At 34.2% G+C, this 21,901-nt stretch overlaps 2 protein-coding genes across 3 annotated transcripts; one reads left to right on the top strand and one right to left on the bottom strand.

The window, feature by feature from the left end:
- Positions 1 to 5,236: 5,236 nt before the first annotated feature.
- On the top strand, positions 5,237 to 11,284 carry LOC127658970 (kinetochore protein Spc25-like). The gene is made up of 7 exons (XM_052148559.1): positions 5,237 to 5,313; positions 7,072 to 7,234; positions 8,096 to 8,161; positions 8,265 to 8,411; positions 9,011 to 9,115; positions 9,198 to 9,296; positions 9,845 to 11,284. The coding sequence occupies exons 2-7, from the start codon at positions 7,078 to 7,080 to the stop codon at positions 9,979 to 9,981; spliced, it is 711 nt and encodes a 236-aa protein (XP_052004519.1). The 5' UTR covers positions 5,237 to 5,313; positions 7,072 to 7,077; the 3' UTR covers positions 9,982 to 11,284.
- Positions 11,251 to 21,488, bottom strand: nostrin (nitric oxide synthase trafficking). 2 transcript variants are annotated; one of them, XM_052148555.1, is made up of 16 exons: positions 21,355 to 21,488; positions 20,928 to 21,013; positions 19,371 to 19,454; positions 19,197 to 19,259; positions 18,644 to 18,725; positions 18,478 to 18,540; positions 17,505 to 17,603; positions 17,264 to 17,389; positions 16,079 to 16,177; positions 15,488 to 15,610; positions 15,289 to 15,397; positions 14,891 to 14,979; positions 14,653 to 14,778; positions 13,717 to 13,966; positions 11,763 to 11,846; positions 11,251 to 11,673 (listed from the first exon to the last, which is right to left on the bottom strand). In XM_052148555.1, exons 1-16 carry the CDS (start codon positions 21,379 to 21,381, stop codon positions 11,537 to 11,539), a joined length of 1,647 nt encoding a protein of 548 aa, XP_052004515.1. In that variant the 5' UTR covers positions 21,382 to 21,488; the 3' UTR covers positions 11,251 to 11,536. The 2 variants fall into 2 exon arrangements, with proteins under 2 accessions (XP_052004515.1, XP_052004516.1); XM_052148556.1 differs by lacking the exon at positions 11,763 to 11,846.
- Positions 21,489 to 21,901: the final 413 nt, after the last annotated feature.

Here is a 21,901-nt window from a genome sequence, read left to right as displayed (position 1 = left end):
TGAATGATAGACCTGTAATGAGTGAGGAGGCTAATGAGTAACGTGAGGGAGAAACTTGAGCTGCTGAGTGCATGACTTTTGTACAGCAATGAACAAGGAGGAAAAAGAGATATTAGTCTGAATTGGTTGAGAGGAAAAGTGTTTTAGAAAGTAACTTAAAAGTAATGAAGTCCAATGAAGTCATTAGTAAAGTAGTTTTAGAGAAGTAATTAGTCATTTGTAGTTGATTACTATTTTTGAGTAACTTACCCAACACTGATCAGTATAATTAATCAAGTTTAAAAAAAAGTAAAGTTCAGAGGTCCAGACTAAGGCCGAAAGAGCGCATAGACAGCGCTGTCACGTGACACTTGTTACCTTTTAGCGCTAGAATGGGCAATCACAGTTGTTTAATATTACTGGATGAGGATTTTTAAAATACTTTTATAAGGACTGAGGTGTATTTCCATTCATATGTTTGAATCCTTGCAGTTTTTATTTAAATGATCGCTCTAGTCTCCAAGGAGATATACACATTTCTGATAGATAAATGCGGATTTCTGAGTGGCCAAGCGCCCCCTTTTTAGGCTATTTATGTAACATAGAAAATATTCACAATACAACAGAACAACCGTGACAGAAGTTCATAATTGAAATATTTTTTTAGTGAAGATTGTACATTTTCTTTCAGTTTTCATTGTATTTTGACATTTAAAAAAAATAAGTCAGTAAAACAGGTTTTTTTTTATTTATTTTTTTTACTAATTTTCGATTATTATATTTGATATAGATTATTAGATTTCTTGTTTCAAAGGGGGGCGTGAACCGAACGCACTGAGGACCATTATAGTAGGCCTAATAATAGGCTAGTAACCTTCGCGAAGCGTCCAGTCCATTATTTTATTTATTTTTGAGGTCAGGTTTTGTTCACGTTTGATTCATAATGTTGACGGATTTTTATGTAGGCCAGTGGTGAAAATTAATTTTTAATAGTTAGTTATGCATCATTTGCACCATATTTAAGTTTAAACAAAATGTGTGTATATATATATATATATATATATATATATATATATATATACCTATATATATATTGTAATAATGTAATCGTTATTATGTCATTAATATGTTATTTTATTTATAATTTTCCCCTACCCCGCCCTTTTTTATTATTTTTTATTGTTGTTATTTAAAAAAAAAAATTATATATATATATATATATATATATATATATATATATATATATATAGGCCTAATGTTTTTTTTAAATAACAACTATAAATAATAATAAAAAAAAGGTGGAGGAGGGGAAATTATAAATAAAATAACATATTAATGACATAATGACACAAGATGGCATTATTTATTATCTTTATTCATTTATTTTAGTTTATAACTTATATATAAGACTTTTGAATCTCATGTTTATACGGGGAAAACAGAGCTCATAAATATGTATTATTCATGGTTAATAAGCAATGCTGTTGGTTCTGTATAATAATATCGCTATTGTGACCTACGTAAAGCAGATTCGTCATGGTAATGAATTTTCATGAAGGACAGCTGTAAAATGTAATGAATTTTATATATATTATTATTTTAATAACGTATACCTGTCACGCTTATGTTAATGGCGCGAAGGCGTGGCTTATGAACAGTATTTGTGCCGTGGTGACGTTTCACGGTATATAGGCCTATATATAATATTAAATGTAATATCCTAATTAATTCTCCCACATTTCTAAACATCAGCTCTTTCATTTGATTGTTTATTGCAACCTTTATAAATTGTCTAAATATATAAAGACTGAGATATGATCTAATATTATAATATATAGTTGAATATAATTATGGAGAAAATCAGGCTTATTATAAAGGATTGTAGCAGCGGGCGCCTTCGCATAATAAAACTAAATGCTATTCACAAGTCTACCCAACAGAGGGCGATAACTGTCGTGTAAATATTATTGTGCTAAGGTTTTTGATTAAGATTGGCCAATTGTAAAATATTTATATTACAGCTTCAAATGTATATGATGCTGTGTTTTATTAGTGCAAACATGGCAGCATAGCAATCTTGAAGATTCTGATATGTAAAACTTCACATGTATTGGAAATAATAATATACATAATTTGCCATATTCTCAAGATGATTTAATGTAGTATGCTATTGACATTTAAAAATATACATTAACTACAGCCAAACCAGAGTGATATATGTGTTGATATGTATTTTTAAGGTTTATATTAAATATTATTTGAACATAAGATTATTTAAAAAAATTATATTAACATCTAATGTGAGAATTACTATAGTAATTTTAATGCATTTTCTATTAACTTATAGGTGCTAAAAAAAATTCAATAGTTAAAATCAATGGGGTTTTTTTTTTAACTACACAACATCAATACTTCTTTTATGCTGTTTACCTGCATGAACTACCAAATGCTAATCTAACGCTTGGTGTGCTTTGGAGTCAAGAGGAGACGCTGGAGTAGGAACTTTCAATCCTTTAGCACTGGAGCAAGCACTGGCAGCAAGCACTGGCGCAAGCACTGGCGCAAGCACTGGCGCAAGCACTGGCGCAAGCACTGGCGCAAGCACCACCATTCAAAACATAACACTAAGGACTGACAGAAACTAGGAGAAACTGAAGGGTATATATACACAAAGGATTAGATGAGGGAATGACAAACAGGTGGGGACAATAAAGGAGTGATCAGGGCAGTGGCTTATGGGAAATGTAGTGAGGGAGAGAACTTCAAAATAAGAGTCCTGGAAAAATGTGCAGACTGAACGTGACAGCTAATGAGTGAGTGTACTGCATGCTGGATCATCATCAGATCAGTCTACAGATGTGTCTTGAACATTTTGTCTTGCCACACACCCTTTAGACTATAGTTCATTTTAATGAACTATAGTCTTTAGTGTCCTTTATGTTTGTTACATCTGTGGCAATCAAAATGACCTGCAAACACAATAGATGTAACAATTTATTTTGACTTACAAAAGAGGAATACAAGTGAATCATCTTAAGGAGACAGTTGTACAAACATTGCTGTATAACAAAGTTTCACTAGCGTTTCACAAATTTTATTTTTTAGTGACTGGTTAAGAGCTCGTGGAACAGATGTGTTTTTAGCTGTTTTTTTGAAGACAGAAAGTGAGTCACCTTCACGGATGGAGTTGGGAAGGTCATTCCACCAATGTGGTACGATGAGGACGAACGTACAGGAAAGTGTTTTGGTGCCTCTTTGTGTTGGTACATGAAGGCAACGTTCCTTAGCTGACCGCAGGCATCTAGTGGGCGTGTAGTTCTGCAGAAATAATAAGTATGCTTGAGCAGACCCAATGACTGTTCTGTATGTCAGCATCAGATAGAGAGATAAAGAGTGGTGTAACATGTGATCTCTTAGGTTCATTAAAGACCAGACATGCTGCTGCATTCTGGATCATTTGCAGAGGTCTAATAGCACATGCAGGAAGGCCTGCAATGAGAGCGTTACAGTAGTCCAGTCTAGTTATGACAAGTGACTGAACAAGAGGTGGTGTGGCATGATCAGAGAGGAAAGGTCTTATCTTCCTGATATTGTAGTGTGTACTAAATCTACATGATCATTCTGTCTTTGAGATGTGGTCTGTGAAATTGAGTTGGTTATCAATGGTTATCCCCTATATTTATGACCGTTTTGGAAGGCGTTTCTGTAGTTGAAACCAGCTGCACGGTGATATTGTGTTCAATAGCAGGGTTGGCTGGAAAGACAAGGAGTTATAAAAGTTTTTTAAAATTAAAATGATTATTTATGTTCATTTTGATAGTCCTGACAAAGTCCCAAATATTGTTTTCCTGTACCTAAAACTATGTGTTTTAAAAAAATATATATATATATTTACATCGCCCGGGTCAAAAAGGGCACGAATGCAATATGGAGGATAAAAACAAAACAAAAACAAAAACGGAACATGCACAAAATGCTATACAATAGCCAGAATAGTGGAATAAATAGAAAATAATATTTTTAAAAATCATAAAGTTGGCCATTTGTACAGACAAACAACAAAACGTTTAACAGTTCCCATTGCCTTGTACATAACTAAGTATATACTGACCTAAATTTTGGTCTGTTCCAAAAAAAAAACAAACATAAAAAATAAAAATATAATTTTTTTATGTTTGTTTTTTTTGGAACAGACCAAAATTTAGGTCAACATAATAACAGAAAGAAAAAAAAAATATATATATATAAGGGCAAAAATTCCCCCTGAAAAACATTTAATATACTCTTTTTTTTTATTCTAGGCCTCCTTAGGTTGAAATGCTTGAGACACAGTAGTGACCATTTCAATTAATATATTCTATGCAATTTTTTTAAATATTTTTTTTGATAATTTTTTTTATTTTTTGACACATCATTTGTAATCATTATAGAGCACTGCAGGCCAATTGAATAAATTATGCAGTCAAAATTGTGTGGGTGTGTTGGTATGGATGTGTGTGTATATAACACTGTGTAAACAACAGTGACATGATGTAAACAAACTGGCATTTAAAGGGCTAAAATCCTGAAAGTTAATGGATATTTGATAGTTATGATCAGGACTGATGCTTGTTAAAAAAAAGTGAAAGTGAAAAATAATATCAATATATAATATTTTTATGGCAGTTTGTTTACATGGATATTTTTGTCCCCCTGAGTGTGATGTTTTTTTTTATCTGACACAGCACAAAACATAATAATGCATCCAAATCAATGTTGTTGCTAATCACTGACATATCCCAGACTGTGATATATATATATATATATATATATATATATATATATATATATATATATATATATATATATATATATATATATATTCCTCAGCATTTAGTCAATGGAAAATATTTAATTTGTTGCATTTTTGATTTTGTTTTTTGTGCCACTCCTGAATTCCTGAAAATGAATGAATATTTTGTTAAAAATCAAAACTCGTTGAAAGTGGAAAATAATATTAATATATAATATTATTATGGCAGTTTTTTGACGTGGACATTTTTGTCCTCTAAGGACCTCTGAGTACATTTTTAAATTGACTTACAAGGGTTAAAAATACACAATAAATGCTTCGCCTTTTGATGGAAATAAATGCATAGTTAAATTATTTAATTTTAATAATGTTAATAAAAAATATATATATATATTTGTGAGCACTTCCACTAAAATGCTACTATTTTGTAGAAATTACTACTAAATTATGACGTCATTTCCTGAACAACTGTTGACGTTCCTGGCGCGGATTTTTGAAAACAACAAGAATAAATGTGCCTTTATTTTGAATCCACATAACTGGTAAGTAATTTAAATATATGTTGTGATTATTAAAACGATACTTAACCAATATTAGCTTCGTCGCAGTGCCTAGAAATGTGAAAAAAGACATTTTAAACGGTATCGGACAGGTATGCAATGACGACACATAAAACAGTGTCTACAGAAGTCTTATGACTTCTCAAAGTGCTCGTGATTTAAATGATTTTATAGTGGTATCATCTTACAAAGAGCAACTAGCCGATGAAATGTTGTAGAGCTGAACATAATTTGAAAATAGTATGCTTATTAAACGTTTGCCAAATGTGCAATACTGATGCAGAAACTGGATACAACAACAACACATATCTGCTCTACCTGTTATTTCCTGGGATATTGTGAAATTTGGTCTAATAATTGAGGAAGAAATTAATAATTTGTTTTAAATAATTGTATCCTTTTGTTGAAATTATTTATAAATGTAGGTTTAAATAATAAAAAAAAAAACATCCCAACTGCATGTATTTAACATGCTGTTTCAGTAACTTGATGCCTTAAAATGCTAAGAAATCCTCAAGCCAATAACTTGCGTTATCTTTTAGACAACTATGGTTTTATGTAATATAACCCCTATAACCTTTTCTTTTCCCTTTTGAGTGTGTGTTTATTTAATTTGCACATCTACAGGCATGTATATTGGCGGTCAAAAGTTTGTAATAATGTACATATTTTGCAGTTTCGGAAGGAAATTGGTACTTTAATTAATCAAAGTGGCATTCAACCTATCACAAAGTATAGTCAGGACATTACTTATGTAAAAAAACAGCACCATCAGTATTTGAAAAAAAGTACTTTTTTATCAAATCTAGACAGCAGCATCACTCCAACACCTTATCCTTGAGTAATCATGATAAATTGCTAATAAAGACTCAGGAGGTCTTATGGGAAGAATTGCAAAGAAAAAGACACTTTTGAAACAGAAAAACAAAAAGAAAAGTTTCAAGTAGGCAAAGAAACAGACATTGGACATCAGATAATTGGAAAAGAGTGTTACGGATCTTAACCCCATTGAGCTTTTGTGGGATCAGCTAGACTGTAAGATGTGTGAGAAGTGCCCGACAAGACAGACACATCTATGGCAAGTGCTACAGGAAGTGTGGGGTGAAAGGTCACCTGAGTATCTGGACAAACTGACAGCTAGAATAACAAGGATCTGTAAAGCTCTCATTGCTGCACATGGAGGATTTTTTGATGAGAACTCTTTGAAGTAGTTTAAGAAGTTCTGACACATTTTTTTCTAATTGTAGTAGTAATTTTTCATGTTATTAATGTCCTGACTATATATTGTGAACAGCTGAATGCCACTTTGGTGAATAAAAGTCTTTCCATAAGCTCAAAATCTGTACATTATTCCATCTTTTGGCCACCAGTGTACATATTCTTACAATTTGATCTCAGTGTGTAAAGGCGTGTTTTCATGGCTATTTGCCTTTTTGTACGGCTATATTGTGGCTGAGTTTGATTCAAATATGCAAACAAACAACATCAACAAGTATAATAATAATACAAATAAAACTAGAAAAAAAGTCACCAATGTATATACATTTCCATGACTTTTTCAGGTCTTGAAATCCCAGTTTTAAAATTCCCTAAAATATTTCCTGGTTTTCCTTGGCCGGGGGATACAATGATCAAGAGTAGATTTGGATTTGATTAGATTTCATTAGATTAGACAGTGTGTAATAATATGCAAAAATCACACCCTGTATTTGACCTGCTGTTGTTTGGTTGGATTTGCAGCTCAGTATGGCCTCTATACGAGATTATAATGTGGTGGAGCAGTTCAACAGCAGACTGGAGGAGATCCGGAGCAAACTGCTCGATCAGGCAATAGGAGAGGTGCTCAATGACACGGCTGCAGAGCTCTGTCAAGAACACCGACGCTACATGAAGTCTGTCTTGGGTAAGGAAGCATTTGGTATATTGAAGTGTATTGAAATTGTTTGGAAGGGCAACATTTTTGCGAAATTACAAAAATTTGTTGTTGATATTTTTCAGCCCTTTTAAGATATTCAATACTTGAGCTCCTTTATTTGACAAAATGCAAAAATTGTATGTACAGGAAGGGACTTGCAATGGAAGCGAATGGGACCAGTTCTTAAACTTTACACAGATATGCAATTTTATTACACTAATACCATGGTAACATGTATGATGTTTTCATATTGTGGCTATACGTTTTAAGCGATGGGTATTTTTGCATTTATGGATTTGCCTCGTTCATTCACATAATAGGAGCCTGAACTGAAATACGTAACTGTTTAAAAAAAAAAAAGATGTCAAAGTTTTTAAATCTCAATCAGAGGAACCATAATTTCAACCAATCAGATTCAAAATGTTTAATGCACAAAGTAAAATACAGTAAAAATCTAGGGATGTTTTCCACTCTGCTTCTGACTAAATGAGCACAAAAAGATTTTTTATTTATATAAATCAGTATAAAAATAGAAAGTAATAAAAGTCTATATTTATTGAACATCAAATTTTCACACTAAAATGTTTTGATACATGACAATGCCACACAAGAACTTCCACAGACATTTTTGATTTTTAATTTTTTTAATTGAAACGTAGTTTGAATGAAATGAATCAAACTTACCAAAAATAATACAGATTTTTTTTCTCTTAAGTTTAAATCTGAGATGCTATTGAAATACATTTCTTAAGGTTCTAACACTTGTGAGTCATGGAAATATATTGTGAATATTCAATGTATTGCCCAGCCCTATTTATTAGTGTATATATGTTTTTTTTCTCTACACAGATACTTGCGTAAAGAAATGCAAGGAGGATGAAACCATGTTTGACAGAATACATGCTTACCAAGAAGGTGAAAAGCACACTTGCCTGACTCTACACAAGTTGCAATGTAATATTTGTGTTGTCTGCAATGGGCAGTGGAATGATTATACTGTTTGGTTTCTTTTTATTAGATATGAAGGATAAAATGTCTTTATTGAAAGAGAAGAGCGTTGAACATCTTGAGGTCGTGTCAGAGATTGAAGACAAGGAGCACCACAAAGTACTCTTAATTCAGAGGATTGAGAAGTTGAAGATGGATCAGGCCAAAAACAAGGAATGTGTGTACTTCTTTTGTTCCTCTCCTTCAGTGACACAGCCTTTAATTCTATTAAGTAAACTAACTACACTTTTTTTAGTCAACATGAACTCAAAATGTTCCCTATTTTCTTTAATCCACATTCCTAGTCATGATTCATCGGTCCACTGTATTCCCAAGAAAAAAATAAGTCTTCAGAATAAAGAGTTTAAAGGTATAGTTCATGCAACAAAAAAGAAAGAAAAAGAAATATATATATATATATTTTTTTTTTTTTAATTTTTTTTTGCCCATTATTTACTCACCCTCATGTTGTTTCTAAATCCATATGGATTTCTTTCATGGAACACTAAAGGATGAGTTAGGCAGAATGTAAGGGACATAAAAAAAAGCACCAATATTCCAATAAAAAGCGCCAAGAAAGTCATGCGAGTAAATGGTGACAGAGTTTTTCATTTTTGCATGAACTTTCCCTTTAAGTGAATAAGCACAGTGCTCTGCGACATAAAATCTAAACCAGAGTTTGATTCGGAAATCTTGCAGTTATGTATGTGGAACCGCAGCTACTAAAAATGGACGTCAGTAATTTTCTTTATGTGGTTGTTTCATACATTTTTATAGTGATTCAGTCACAAAATAAAGCCAACAAAGACAGACTGAAGAAGCTGAACAAATGTAAGGATGTCTTTCAAAAACACCTGAATCTTGAGATCAGAAAAATCCAAGGTAAAGCCTACTTTCTACTTCATCCACATATAAACTGATGGTAAGGTTTGTCCATGTACCAACAACATTTTTTTATGTGAAGGTGAGAAGCTCCAGTTTGTCTTCAGGAACATCAGTCGTAAAGATCCAGACATTGTCCATACATTCCTCCTACAGCTTGATGCGGAGGGCGTTTACAACAGTGAATATGCATCTTTTGATCTTTTTAATTGCTCATTATTGCTTAAATCAAGTCTTGTTGAATTAAACCAATGTTTTGATTGTGCACAAGCATTTAGTTTTTTTAAATAATTTAATTAAAGACTTTTGGGAAATTGGCATGTCATGCAGGGTGACATGTTATACTCCATCTAAATAGCATTTAGCTAATTCTTTTATAATTGTTATGCCCTTGTATTAATTTAGAGACTTTAAAAAATGTATTTGTCACACCACATAACCTTTTAAGATGAACTAGTAAAAAGGTGGTTAAAATGATGAAAAATGGTGACCTGTAAAAGCATCTACACTTCCTATACAAATGTATCTAAATATTGATGAAATATCATAACTTTAATGTTTTATTTTCTCAATCAGAGGAACCATCATTTCAACCGATCAGATTCAAAATGAATCTGATGATTGGTTGATCATAAATACATTGGCATGTTACGCATGTTATACAGCTAACCATATTCTTTTTAAATGAGCTACATGAATTTTAATATTAATAATGTTATTTTTCCCCAGTCATCTCCTGTGATCCTTCTCTAGAGAAAATGGCACATCTAGAGCGCAGACTGCAGGAGACCAACAATTTTTCTGCTTTCCTCGCGAATGTCAGGAGAGAGTTTGTGGCACTTCACAGTAGTGCAAAGATGGCCTGACTGATGAAGTGCCGATGACTTATTCGTTTTAGAGCCATCACCACTTTGTGTGATCATTTGAAACTGTCAGAGACCAAGACAACATATTTATAGGCATAATTATCAAATATATCATTTTATTTACCTGCATCATCTGTAATTATTATGACAACATTTTAAACATCTGATTTCAGTTTTTTTGTCCATTCAATGGTTTATTTGCATTTTAACATATATATATATATATATATATTATACACACACTGGCAGCCAAAGGTTTGGAATAATGTACAGATTTTGCTGTTTCAGAAGGAAATTGGTACTTTAATTCACCAAAGCATCATTCAGCTCATCACAAAGTATAGTCAGATACTAAAAAAAACAGCACCATCAGTATTTGAAAAAAGTAATTTATGATGAAATCTAGACAGGCCCCATTTCCAGCAGCCATCACTCAAACACCTTATCATTGAGTAATTATGCTAAATTGCTAATTTGGTGCTAGAAAATCACTTGCAACTATATCAAGCACAGTTGAAAGCTATTTGGTTCATTAAATGAAGCTGGACATCGTCTTTGTGTTTGTTTTTGAGTTGCCACAGTATGCAATAGACTGGCATGACTTAAGGTCAATATTAGGCCAAAATTGGCAATAAAGAAACAGCTTTCTCTAGAAACTCATCAGTCAATCATTGTTGGAGGAATGAAGACTAAACAATGCTTGAAATTGCCAAAAAACTTTGATTTTATACAATAGAATACACTACAGTCTTCAAAGACAAAGGACAACTGACTCTAACAAGGACAGAAAGAGATGTGGAAGACCAGATGTGCAACTAAACAAGAGGATAAGTACATCAGAGTCTCTAGTTTGAGAAATAGACGCCTCACATGTCCTCCGCTGACAGCTTCATTGAATTCTACCCGCTCAACACCAGTTTCATGTGCAACAGTAAAGAGAAGACTCAGGTGTGCCTTATGGGAAGAACTGCAAAGAAAAGGTTGGAGTGGGCAAAGAACACCGATATTGGACAAAAGATAATTGAAGAGTTTTTTTGTTGAACTCTTTGAAGTACCGTAGTAATTTTTTGAATTTTTTTTTTTCAAATTGTAATAGTAATGTTTCGTGTTATTAATGTCCTGACTATACATTGTGATCAGTTGAATGCCACTTTGGTGAATAAAAGTACCAATTTCTTTCCATAAGAGCAAAATCTGTACATTATTCCAAACTTGCTGGCTGTGTGTATGTATGTATGCATGCAGTGTGTGTGTGTGTGTATATATATATATATATATATATATATATATATATATATATATATATATATATATCAATAATAAACTTGTAAGAGTAAATCTACAATAAAACAATTTTAACTATTGAGATGTTTGAATTTTCTTTGATTTTTGTTTTATACTATATTGGCAAGACGTTCATGACATTAGCAGCATATATTATATTAAACTGAAAACTATATTGTGCTGTCAAAATCACATTTAAAGCATCTCAAAGTTATAATATTGGAAAAAATTGAGGTCATTGATCTTTTCTATCACATGCTCCAAACCGGATCTAAGCTTCAGATGATTTTTCCGCAGTAAAAACAGGCAGCTCTTCAACATAAGTAGAAGGAAAGTGTCCTCTCTGTCCATTCAGCTCACCAAACCACCAGCCGGTGTCCTCTTTCTGAAAGATATCGAGTATGTCTCCTGTCGGGTTAAAGAAGAAAAGTCAATAGAAAGCAGGTGTTTGCTGTGGATCTTTGTATTTAGATTATAGGCTATAACTAAATTATTACCTTCGTTAATTTTTAAATCGTCCTCTCTCTCCGATGTAAAGCTGTATAAAACCTTGCATTTACCTATACAGCTGAATTCTGCACCTGATTCAAGAATAATAATTTAAAAAAAACAAAATTTGTTTATGGACTATGAGTTTCTTTAGATAGGGCAATTTCAAATGACACCAAATAAACACGAGTTAACCATAGAAAATGCACCATAAATTAAATATGTTTGTGCTTTATTGTGATTATTAAATATTTGTTCTATTTTATAAATAGTTTTGTTTATAAGAATTATGATGACCTCTTAAATAAACATCGTCATGGGACCAATCAAGTCGTTGAGCTCATTAACGGTAGTTTGTGTGTGTGTATGTGAATATCATTAGCTTTCTTCTAAATTCAACTTTATTTCGAGTATGGTAGTTCAAGCAGAGGACATGGATTTACTCATAAGATCAACTTTGCCAGCTGTATTTCACAAAATTCCGCGGGAGAAATACAGTAATCTCAATGGAATTTCCTGATCGACTTCCGGTGGCGAATAACTTCCCTACGCGAATTTCGCGTGGATTTCAACGCTTTATTCACACGCGAATTTTCGCTATGCTAAGGTAAACAGAGCTTGTTGATAGATAGCGAATAATCTGTTCCTTCGCACTTCGAAATACTTTGCATAATGTTGTCATTTGATTGTCAAACATAGCCTGAAATCTGTGATGTATTTTGAAATTGTCATTGTGTGCCGTGCAACACTCATTGTCAGTTAGCCTATAAATTTGTTGAACATTAGCCAGGAATCTTCTATCATTTTGCTGTTGCTGCTTTTTTATAAAAGCAATAAGACACTGCATCCTGCCTGAAACACCCTTTTCCCTGTTTAAAAGTATAGAACAGCCTCTTGTGCATTTTTTTTTTTATTTGATTTATTTTTATTTTTTTTATAAAAAATACAAGCTAAAGTCAGTCAACAGCATTTGTAGCATAATGTTGATTATCACAAAAATATCTTGGACAAGAGACTTTCTAGCAAGTCATTCAGCTGTCGGCCATCTTTGGAATGCTCTCGGGAGGTTATTTCCAGTCATGCCAGTGCAGTTCCTGTCTAACTGAATGAATAAACACCAAAATCTCAAAAACAGTTGGTCAAGATTATGATACAAAGAACATATTTCAAATCAGCAGTACAATCTGACAACACTGGTGTCATAAATTGTGCTTCTTTACCTGGCTTTTAGGGTTTGCAGGCGTTGCATCGCCAATGCAAAGAATTTGCAATATTGGAATTAACTTTTGTACGATTTTAGCTTTTATTTTATGAGGAACAAGTCAACATTATTTTCTGTGATAATCAACATTATGGCACAAATGCCAATATGATCACATCATAGCAGGAAGTCAGCATGTTGTTTCCAAGAGTTCCGGCATCCTAAGATTGGCCACATAATGCAGACTCCTAATGTCATCAGACATTTTTGCATCGGCTCTGGTGTGTTTACAAGCAATGTGGGAGATCCGGGTTCAGATCCCAGGTTAAACCAGGATGTAATCGCTTTTGAAAAATAAGTTACATGAATTTAGGTCGTAGGCTGCATTGAACCCACTGATGCTTAGGTTTAAGTCTGGTGTTAGGGTTGAGGGTACAGTTTATGAAATATGCATTCATTTTCACCATTTTACAGCCTGTAGAGCTGAAAAAAAACTCACTTTACAACTCGCTTTTGGCGCTCCTCTGTGGAAATTTTCACCCAGAAAATGGAGCTCACACATGCTCTTATGCCCAACAACATTTACCGCTTTTGGCCACTGGGGGCAGTGTTTTGAATTTCAGTAAGCACAGACTGATTTTAATGAAAGAAAAGTCAACCTCCTGTTTCCGATTTCACTGTGAGAGCCGTCTGCAAATGTTGTCTATTAGGATTAACTGGTACTGAACCTAAAACATTCCTTTAAGAATAAGTTAAAAGACCTTTATTCTCTTCTGATCCTGAAAGGGCAATGGTTCCATTAACCGCATTGCTCTGTTGATCATCATCTGTGTTTTGTACGAGGTCAGTCGCTCCAGTCAAGGGATCTTCATTTGGGATGTCAGGGCTGTTTGTCACACTCTTTGCGGGTCCCTTATAGATCACAGAGCTCCTCTTAGACTGCAGTGATTTAAACTGTGTCATTTTGATCCTCACCGGTCGAGAAAGCTGCACGACACTGTGCTCACTGTCCTGGAGCGAAACAAGGAAAGAGTTGAAAAACATGAACATGACTCACCATCATGTCCTTATGAACACGAATGCTGTTATTTATATACATTTTGTTTGTGGTACACAAAAGGAGAAATGTAACACTCTTTTTCTTACAACCACAGTTTTTCAAGCTCGAAAAAAGCCACCATAAAAGCAGACTCTACGACTTTTGAACAAATCTTTCTTTTGAGCAGATTCTTTTTTAATGAACCGTTTGGTCCAATTCACGATTCAGAATGATCCAGTTCACTGACTCAATGATTCGGTCATAATGGTTAACCTTAACAACAATGGACATCCAGATTTTCACTGAATAATTACCAAAATTACCCTCATTTTGGGTTGTTTTCCATCGTATGCCTTCAGGAGTCTTGAAATATGATGCACGAGCCGGATAGACTACATTTGGGTCTTTTTTAAGCATTAAAGTGAATCACTATCCACTGCCATTATTGAAAAGATCTATCAAGATATTAATTTAAGGATCATACAGGTTTGAAACAGCATGATGGTGAGTAAATTGAGTAAATGACGACACGCTTTTAATTTAGGGTGAACTATTCCATTAAATGCCATTATTAGTGTGCATGTGGTCAATACATGTATGTTGCTAGTACTTAACAACCTAAACAGGTTACTTTTAGGAGAGGAGGTGTCAAACTCACCTTGTCTTTCCATTTAGTAATACTGTCACTGAATGGATGTCGGGATTTTGGTTTACCCTCTAACTCTGCCAGGCCTTGGCTCAGTTTACAGCACGTGGCCTCCAGAAGGTCCAGTTTAAGGGTGACCTAATACCGGGAGAGATTAGTTAAGATATGGATAGTAAAAACATTTTTATGTTATATACCATTTGAATTTTTAAAGGGACAGCGAGATTCATTGACTCATACAGACGGTTACCTCTTCAAGTAACTGTTCAGTTTCTTCTAGATTTTTTTTATTTGAGATGTTCGGTTGATCAGTGTATACTTTGAACATTTTCTCCAGTCCTGAAATACAGATCTGTGTGTCAGTGTTAAGCTTTTAATGTCATGTACTCTGAACAGTACAGACAAGAAATAGTAAGCTGTTTGCAATTATAGGAAATAACGATAAGACCACCAATAAGTTCTTTGTGGGAAAAAACAGCCTTATTTAAAGAAATAGTTCACCCCAAAAATATACATATACATTCTGTCATTATTTACTTAATTTCTCCTCTAAAAAACTAAAATAAATAATAATAATAAAGAAAAAAAAAATTTGAAATAAGTGCAACCTGCTCTTTTAAAGTGTCATCTATCCACTTTCTAACACACCTTCTCTTTCGCTTTTTGTTTTTATGATGCAGTCCTCTAATCGCTGAAGTTTAGACTTGATGGCGTCTTTTCGTCTTTCTTTTGTCATGATTGATTTACTTTCTTCCTCCTACACACACACACACACATCTACACATTACATGTGAATTCCTGCAAACAGAATTTTTAGTGCACACACTCCTTTCATTGAAAGCCTTACAAAGTAGTCAGCGATGAGAAATTCAGCTTTGTTATCTTCTTCTGTAGCGCCGATGTCCTCGATCAGTGATCGGTCCTTCTCCACGTCAACTTTCTTAAGGGCCTGCTCAATCTGTTTGTGACTCTATCGGCAAAAACATTCAGGAAATGTGTTTTATTAGCAAAAAATACTGTCAGTTTAATCACTTCCTTTAAGATCTAATCAAATCAAGGGAATATTTGCTAGTTCTAAAAGAGAAAAGAGATTGTACTTAGAATATGTTCCAGCTCAAGAGGCAATTTGTAGGGAAGGAAATGTAATGATTCTGGGTCAGATTTTGGTTCCACCTAACAATTCCGGTTCCTTAATGATTCCATTAATGATTCTTTTGGTACTTTTGAGGAAGCACATCCCAGGGCTATTGCCAGGGCAACCAGAATTATTATTAATAAAGTCAACATGAAATGTAAGGTAGGCGTGATTAATTGCCATGATAAATTGTGCACAATAAAACCAGAAATGTGCATTAATAAAGTAAATAGGATACATTTTTTATTTCATGTTGACTTTAGTTAGTATTATGTGTAATTACTTTAATAACTTGTTACTTACATGAATGACAGTCTGTGCATATACGCTCATGAAGAGACTGTACTTATCCAGCGTGTTGGATAGAGTCTCTATTCTTTGCTTTTCAAGTTCCTGAACAATCTGAAATATAATATATGACATATGAGCAGCAACAGATGTATAAGAAATAGGTGCGGGACAATATGGTTGGTTTTATGTATGATATGAGGTTCACGATTCGTTATGATCTCGATTCAAGTCAAGTGAGATTCGATATCTTTATATCTTTATAAGTGTATAACAACAAATAAATGACAAAGTATGATAGAAAATTGTTTCTTTTTTTTGGAAAAATTGTTTGAACAAAAATGCACAATTTCTCATCAGAATAAAGTGCTCTAATACACAATAAAAAAAATAGGTAATATGCTATTGAACACATTATTTATCAAAGTAAAATATATAAATGTAAATAATAAATTTAAAAAAAAGCATGTTTCCTTGAAGAGTTTCTCAAATAAGTGAACATTGCTTCAAGTTTTTAACTTTTTAAGTATGAAATCAATTTTATTAATTTTTTTCTACATTAAATTTTTCCCCCAAATTGTGTTTTCCATTTCAAGTATTTTTTTTCCCCAATTTGGAACGCCCAATTCCCAATGCGCTCTAAATCCTCGTGGTGGCGTAGTGACTCTCCTCAATTCGGGTGGCGGAGGACGGATCTCAGGTGCCTCCAAATCTGAGACCGTCAATCTGCGCATCTTATCACGTGGTTTGTTGAGCGCGTTACCGAGGAGACATAGTGAGTGTGGAGGCTTCACGCTATTCTCCGTGGCATCCACGCAGATCTCATCTTTGATGGACACAAATTGCGCAAAGAAAAGTTCTGTTTTAATTTCAAGCACTTGTTGTCACTTTAAACAAAGCAAGGCTATTTTCCAGGTATTCCAGTACTTAAATTTCTAAAAGCTGAATTCAAGCACTTTAAGACCTTGTGTGAACCCTCTAAATAGTGTAGAAAAACCAACAGACAGATTTTAATGTTTGACAAGTCATTTCATTTATGAGCTCATGGGTAGAAAACAGTGTTGCAAATTTCGAATCTTGCCTCGATATGGTTTGTCATTTATTTTGATTCACGATATTTCGAAATTGGACACTTTGCCCATCCCTAATTGGATAGTGATGTTTATTGTGATGTATTAAGATGAGAACAATAGCACGAACCTTGTAGCATGTTTTCAGTGTGTTCTCTAACTTCAGTTGAATGTGTTGACCGTCCATGTTGGCGTTGAAATATTCCTCATCAACTTTGGTCTGCAGCTCTGCAGATTTAGTCAATCTGTTGAACATCTGGACAAAAATGGACTGGATTTGGCTCAGGTATTGTTTATATTTATGCATACGGGCATTCCTTTGGAATCAAACACATCATTTTGGTGGTGCTAAATTAATGAGCAAAGTTTACCTTCTGTTTTTCTTTTTCTGTACAGATTTGCTTATTTTTTTCGACAAAGCTGAAGAGGGCCTCGTGTTCTCTCGTTAATCCAATCAGTTTCTTTTTCAGCTGTGAAAAAAATATATAATTTCTGAAAATAGTTACCTAGTAATGGCTGTTTACATTGAACGCGTTCTTGTATTCAAAAACAGATCGGCAGAGCACAAAACATTTACATTTATGCATTTGGCAGACGCTTTTATCCAAAGCGACTTACAGTGCACTTATTACAGGGACAATCCACCCGGAGCAACTTGGAGTTAAGTGCCTTGCTCAAGGACCCAACAGTGGCATCTTGGTGGTGCTGGGGCTTGAACCCCCGACCTTCTGGTCAGTAACACTGAGCCTCAACCACTGAGCCACCACTGCCTTAAAACGTTGAACTGTTTTTGAAGTTAAGTGTCATTTTTATTTACGTTCACTGTGGCACTATAAAAAACATTGCTCTGGTTGTTTGAGAATCAGCCTGACATTGCAACATTGGCTAAACCAATAGCATGAGTTTGGGGTGGGACTATATGTTCAGATGACCAATGGAAGAAGTGGGGTGGGTGTGTGGGAAACCTTTTTGAACAAAACAATAATTTTTGCAGTTCAGTTTTGTGCCACTAGAGGTGCAGAAATTACACGGCACATTACAAATAACAATTAAAAAAACAGTGCAGACAGATTCCAAAAAAGTGTGTGAATAGAAGTAAACATAATTAGTAAAAGTAAAGTTTTAAAAATAATATCTAATTTACTTTTCTATGACATCCGCAAAAACAAGCAGCATTCATATTTAAGTTAGTCAATACAAACAGCACACAGATCTTTTACATTTCACCCTAATATGGTTGGACTCAAATAAGCATAAACTAAAACCAGCCTTAGCAGTAGTTGTTCAGATTAACAGAAGTCTTGTAAATCTTCACTTTATGATTTTATAGCAGTGTTTCCTTACCTTAATTTGCTCATTCCAGTTTGTGAGAACAAGTTTTCCTGATTTGTCAATGGCATTGTCAAGCTGTGTACAAATAAGGCACATTTTCATTTAACTTGGTGTGCCAGTGGTCTTGTAAATGTCACTTTGCGCATTTGTATGAGAGAAAAAATTTGTAATGACATACTGGTCGTTTTCTTTTCGTGTGTTCATCTAAGATTTGCCGAACTTCAAGAATAACATCTTGGTTGAGAGCATTTCCCAGTATCCTAAAAGAATAAGTCAGATAAGCATACAAACCAACCCACATCAAAAATAATCTCGAAAAGAAAACACAAGTGGTGCTTGGCCATGTGAAACTAACAACCACAATACTAGGAATTTGTGGGTGGTTGCCAGGGTGTTGCTATGTGGTTGCTAAGGTGTTATGGGGGGTTCCTAGGAAGTGGCTCACTTTATAATTTTATTATAAAATAAACAAACCAACGAAATATGTTAACACATTTTTCCCCCCTAAGTTTAACCTCAAACCATCAAATCTAACCACTTACCCAAACCCTGAACAAAACCATGATTTCAATAGAAAAATCACTGTTGTGTGCTACGGAAGAAAGAGAGACATCACCGTTTTGAATGAAATTCTTTTGAATTTATCCTAAGATTAACCCCTAACCCTACGTAGGAGCCATAGTACAAGTGAACATTGAAATTAATCTCATCCAGTGTAGTGTCACTCATACCGGTGGGCATCTGCAGAGGCATACATCTCATCTGATATGAAGGACCACACGCGGTATGTGGAGCTGTAAACAGAAAACACAGTCAATGAGAACAAACGTTAAAGTTTGCAAGGCAAGTGCATCAAACATTAAATCAAAATGTAACTGGGGGTTAGCGGGGGTGTGGTCACTCACCTGTCACTCATTTCTTTGGTAACTTTAAGGAGTTTGCCTGCAATCTTCTGAAGTCCTTTGGAATAGTTGGTCTCAAGTTCAGATCTAAATAAAAAAAAAAAAAAGGTTTTGAGCATAATGGCCTGCATTAGCATTTCTCCAGCATCTCAAATCAGGTCTTATTCAAAAAACACGGTCAGAACAAATATTATGTAAATTTTATGTAAAAAAAAATTGGTGTAAATTGTTGCAGTTTATACAAGAATGGATATATGAACAATTTACACAGAAATACATTCTGCTCTTGTTTCATGAATAAGGCCCATTACATTTAGTATTGTCATCACTGAATAAATAAAATAAATTGAAAAACTGGCCAGGGCTTAGCAGTCAGAATATTTTTGTTGGCCCCGCCGACTTTGTGTTTAGATTTATACTTTCCTTAACAACATTTTCAATGACATGATATATTTTGTTTTTAGCAGCATCCCACCTAACAACATTTGGTTCCCAGAAAATTCCAGGAATGTTAGTTTTTTCACCAACAATCATGCCACAGTCCAAATCACTGAGACCACATTTTTCCCCATTCTGATTGTTGATGTGAACATTAACTGAAACTCCTGACCCATATCTGCATGATTTTATTCACTGCACTGCTGCCACATGATTGGCTGATTAGATAATCGCATGGATGATTGTTGGTGACAGATGCGCTGGTTTGAGTATTTCAGTAACTGCTGATCTCCTGGGATTTTCTCTAGAATTTACTCCGAATGGTGCCAAAAATAAAAAACATGCAGTGAGCGGCAGTTCTGCAGACGGAAATGTCTTATTGATGAGAGAGGTCAATCGAAAATAGCCAGACTAGTTTGAACTGGCGAAGTCTACAGTAACTCAGATAACCGCTCTGTATAATTGTGGTGAGAAGAATATAATATCAGATTGATATTCAGAAATGCCGGTTGGAGCTGTTTTGGTGGCACGAGGGGGACCTGCACAGTATTAGGCAGGTGGTTTTAATGTTGTGTCTGATCGGTGTATATAGAAACGTAATTATATTTGTTGTATTTTATATTTGTATGTTCAGTTTTTGTTCTCTTTGCAAAAATAGGTTGAAATGACAGCTATTATGTAACTCAATGACAGCAATAAATTCATGCACTTTCGCTAAAAAACAGTGACACATGTTAATCATTTGTTTTAACCCATTCTGGCTGTCTCACAATTTCAACTAAACTTAATCTGTGTCAGCCAGATAACGTTACCTATTTAAATCAGCAGAATTCACGACAACCATTAAACAACACATCACAGAAAACCAAATGCTTATTTGGAAAGACTGTGGATAGCTATAGAGTTTGAGAAAGCAGAGTCATTCGTCCATTCATCCCCTTTGTCCAGAAACAAGTAAAACAGTAACTACTTAGGTCATTAAAGTTGTATCCAATATGCCTTCATATATTACTTTCTCTCTATTCTCTTCTCTGGTGAATCAAAGGTATATGGGTATTTCAAAGTAGAACAACAAACAAACTGTACATAACTTGTGAGGTAGCAGTCAAAATGTTACAGTACCTTAGCTGAAACACGACCAAGAGCTCTTTACAGAAATATTCTCCATTCTTGGATAGCCTTTTCAAGTCCTGATACAGCAGATTGTACTGAAACATGTGGAAGTATATAAAGAACAATAGGCAAGATCATTTATATAGCACATTCCATACAATGGCAATTCAAACTGCTTTACACAGGGTAAATAAAGAAATGAGAAAAGAGACATGCATGTATACTGTAGACGTTTAAAATGATTTAAGGTCAACAAAATGAAGAAGTAAAAAAGTTTAATTAAGAAATGGAATACAATAAATAGCCGTGATCTAAACCTGGACCTACAATAAACCAAATCAAATCTGTATACCATTTGTTCTAGAACAGACTGAAATGAAGTTGATTGTTTAACATGTTTGTAAGGGGTAATAGAATGAAACAGGTATCGACTCACAGCACAGCTGCTCAGTGGGTCCTTCATCTTCACACTGGTTGTATGTTAACTTTGTGGTTCAAACTTTGACCCATCTGCATTCTTTAAGAATGTATGCGGAAATAACCCGTGTGCACCTGCCGTTAAACCACCATAAAACTAAAGGAGTGGCGTAATGCAGGTCAAGTCATTGCTATATAAATTATTGGGTGTTTTACTTTGCCTTAAAGGGATAGTTCACAAAATAAAAATTCTCTCTTCATTTATTCATTCTCATGCATCACAGATGTGTATGACTTTAATCTTCAGCAGAACAATTACAAAGATTTTTAGAAGAATATCTCAGCTCTGTAGGTCCTCACAATGCAAGTGAATGGTGACCAGATGTTTGTAGCTCCAAAAATCAAGAAGGAAGACTCAAGTGGATAAATCTATATCTTCAAAAGCGATCTGATAGGTGTGCGTGAGAAACAGAACAAAATGTAAGTCCTTTTTTAGTGTAAATCTCCACTTTCACTTTTACATCTGAAAGTCACATGTGGTGTCTGTTTAGTTTCACTTTCACATC

The sequence above is a fragment of the Xyrauchen texanus genome, chromosome 18 (assembly GCF_025860055.1).
Source record: "Xyrauchen texanus isolate HMW12.3.18 chromosome 18, RBS_HiC_50CHRs, whole genome shotgun sequence".
NCBI classification, from domain to species: Eukaryota; Metazoa; Chordata; class Actinopteri; order Cypriniformes; family Catostomidae; genus Xyrauchen; species Xyrauchen texanus.
Note: the sequence above shows the minus strand (reverse complement) of the source record. Positions and strands in the feature narration are given on the sequence as shown.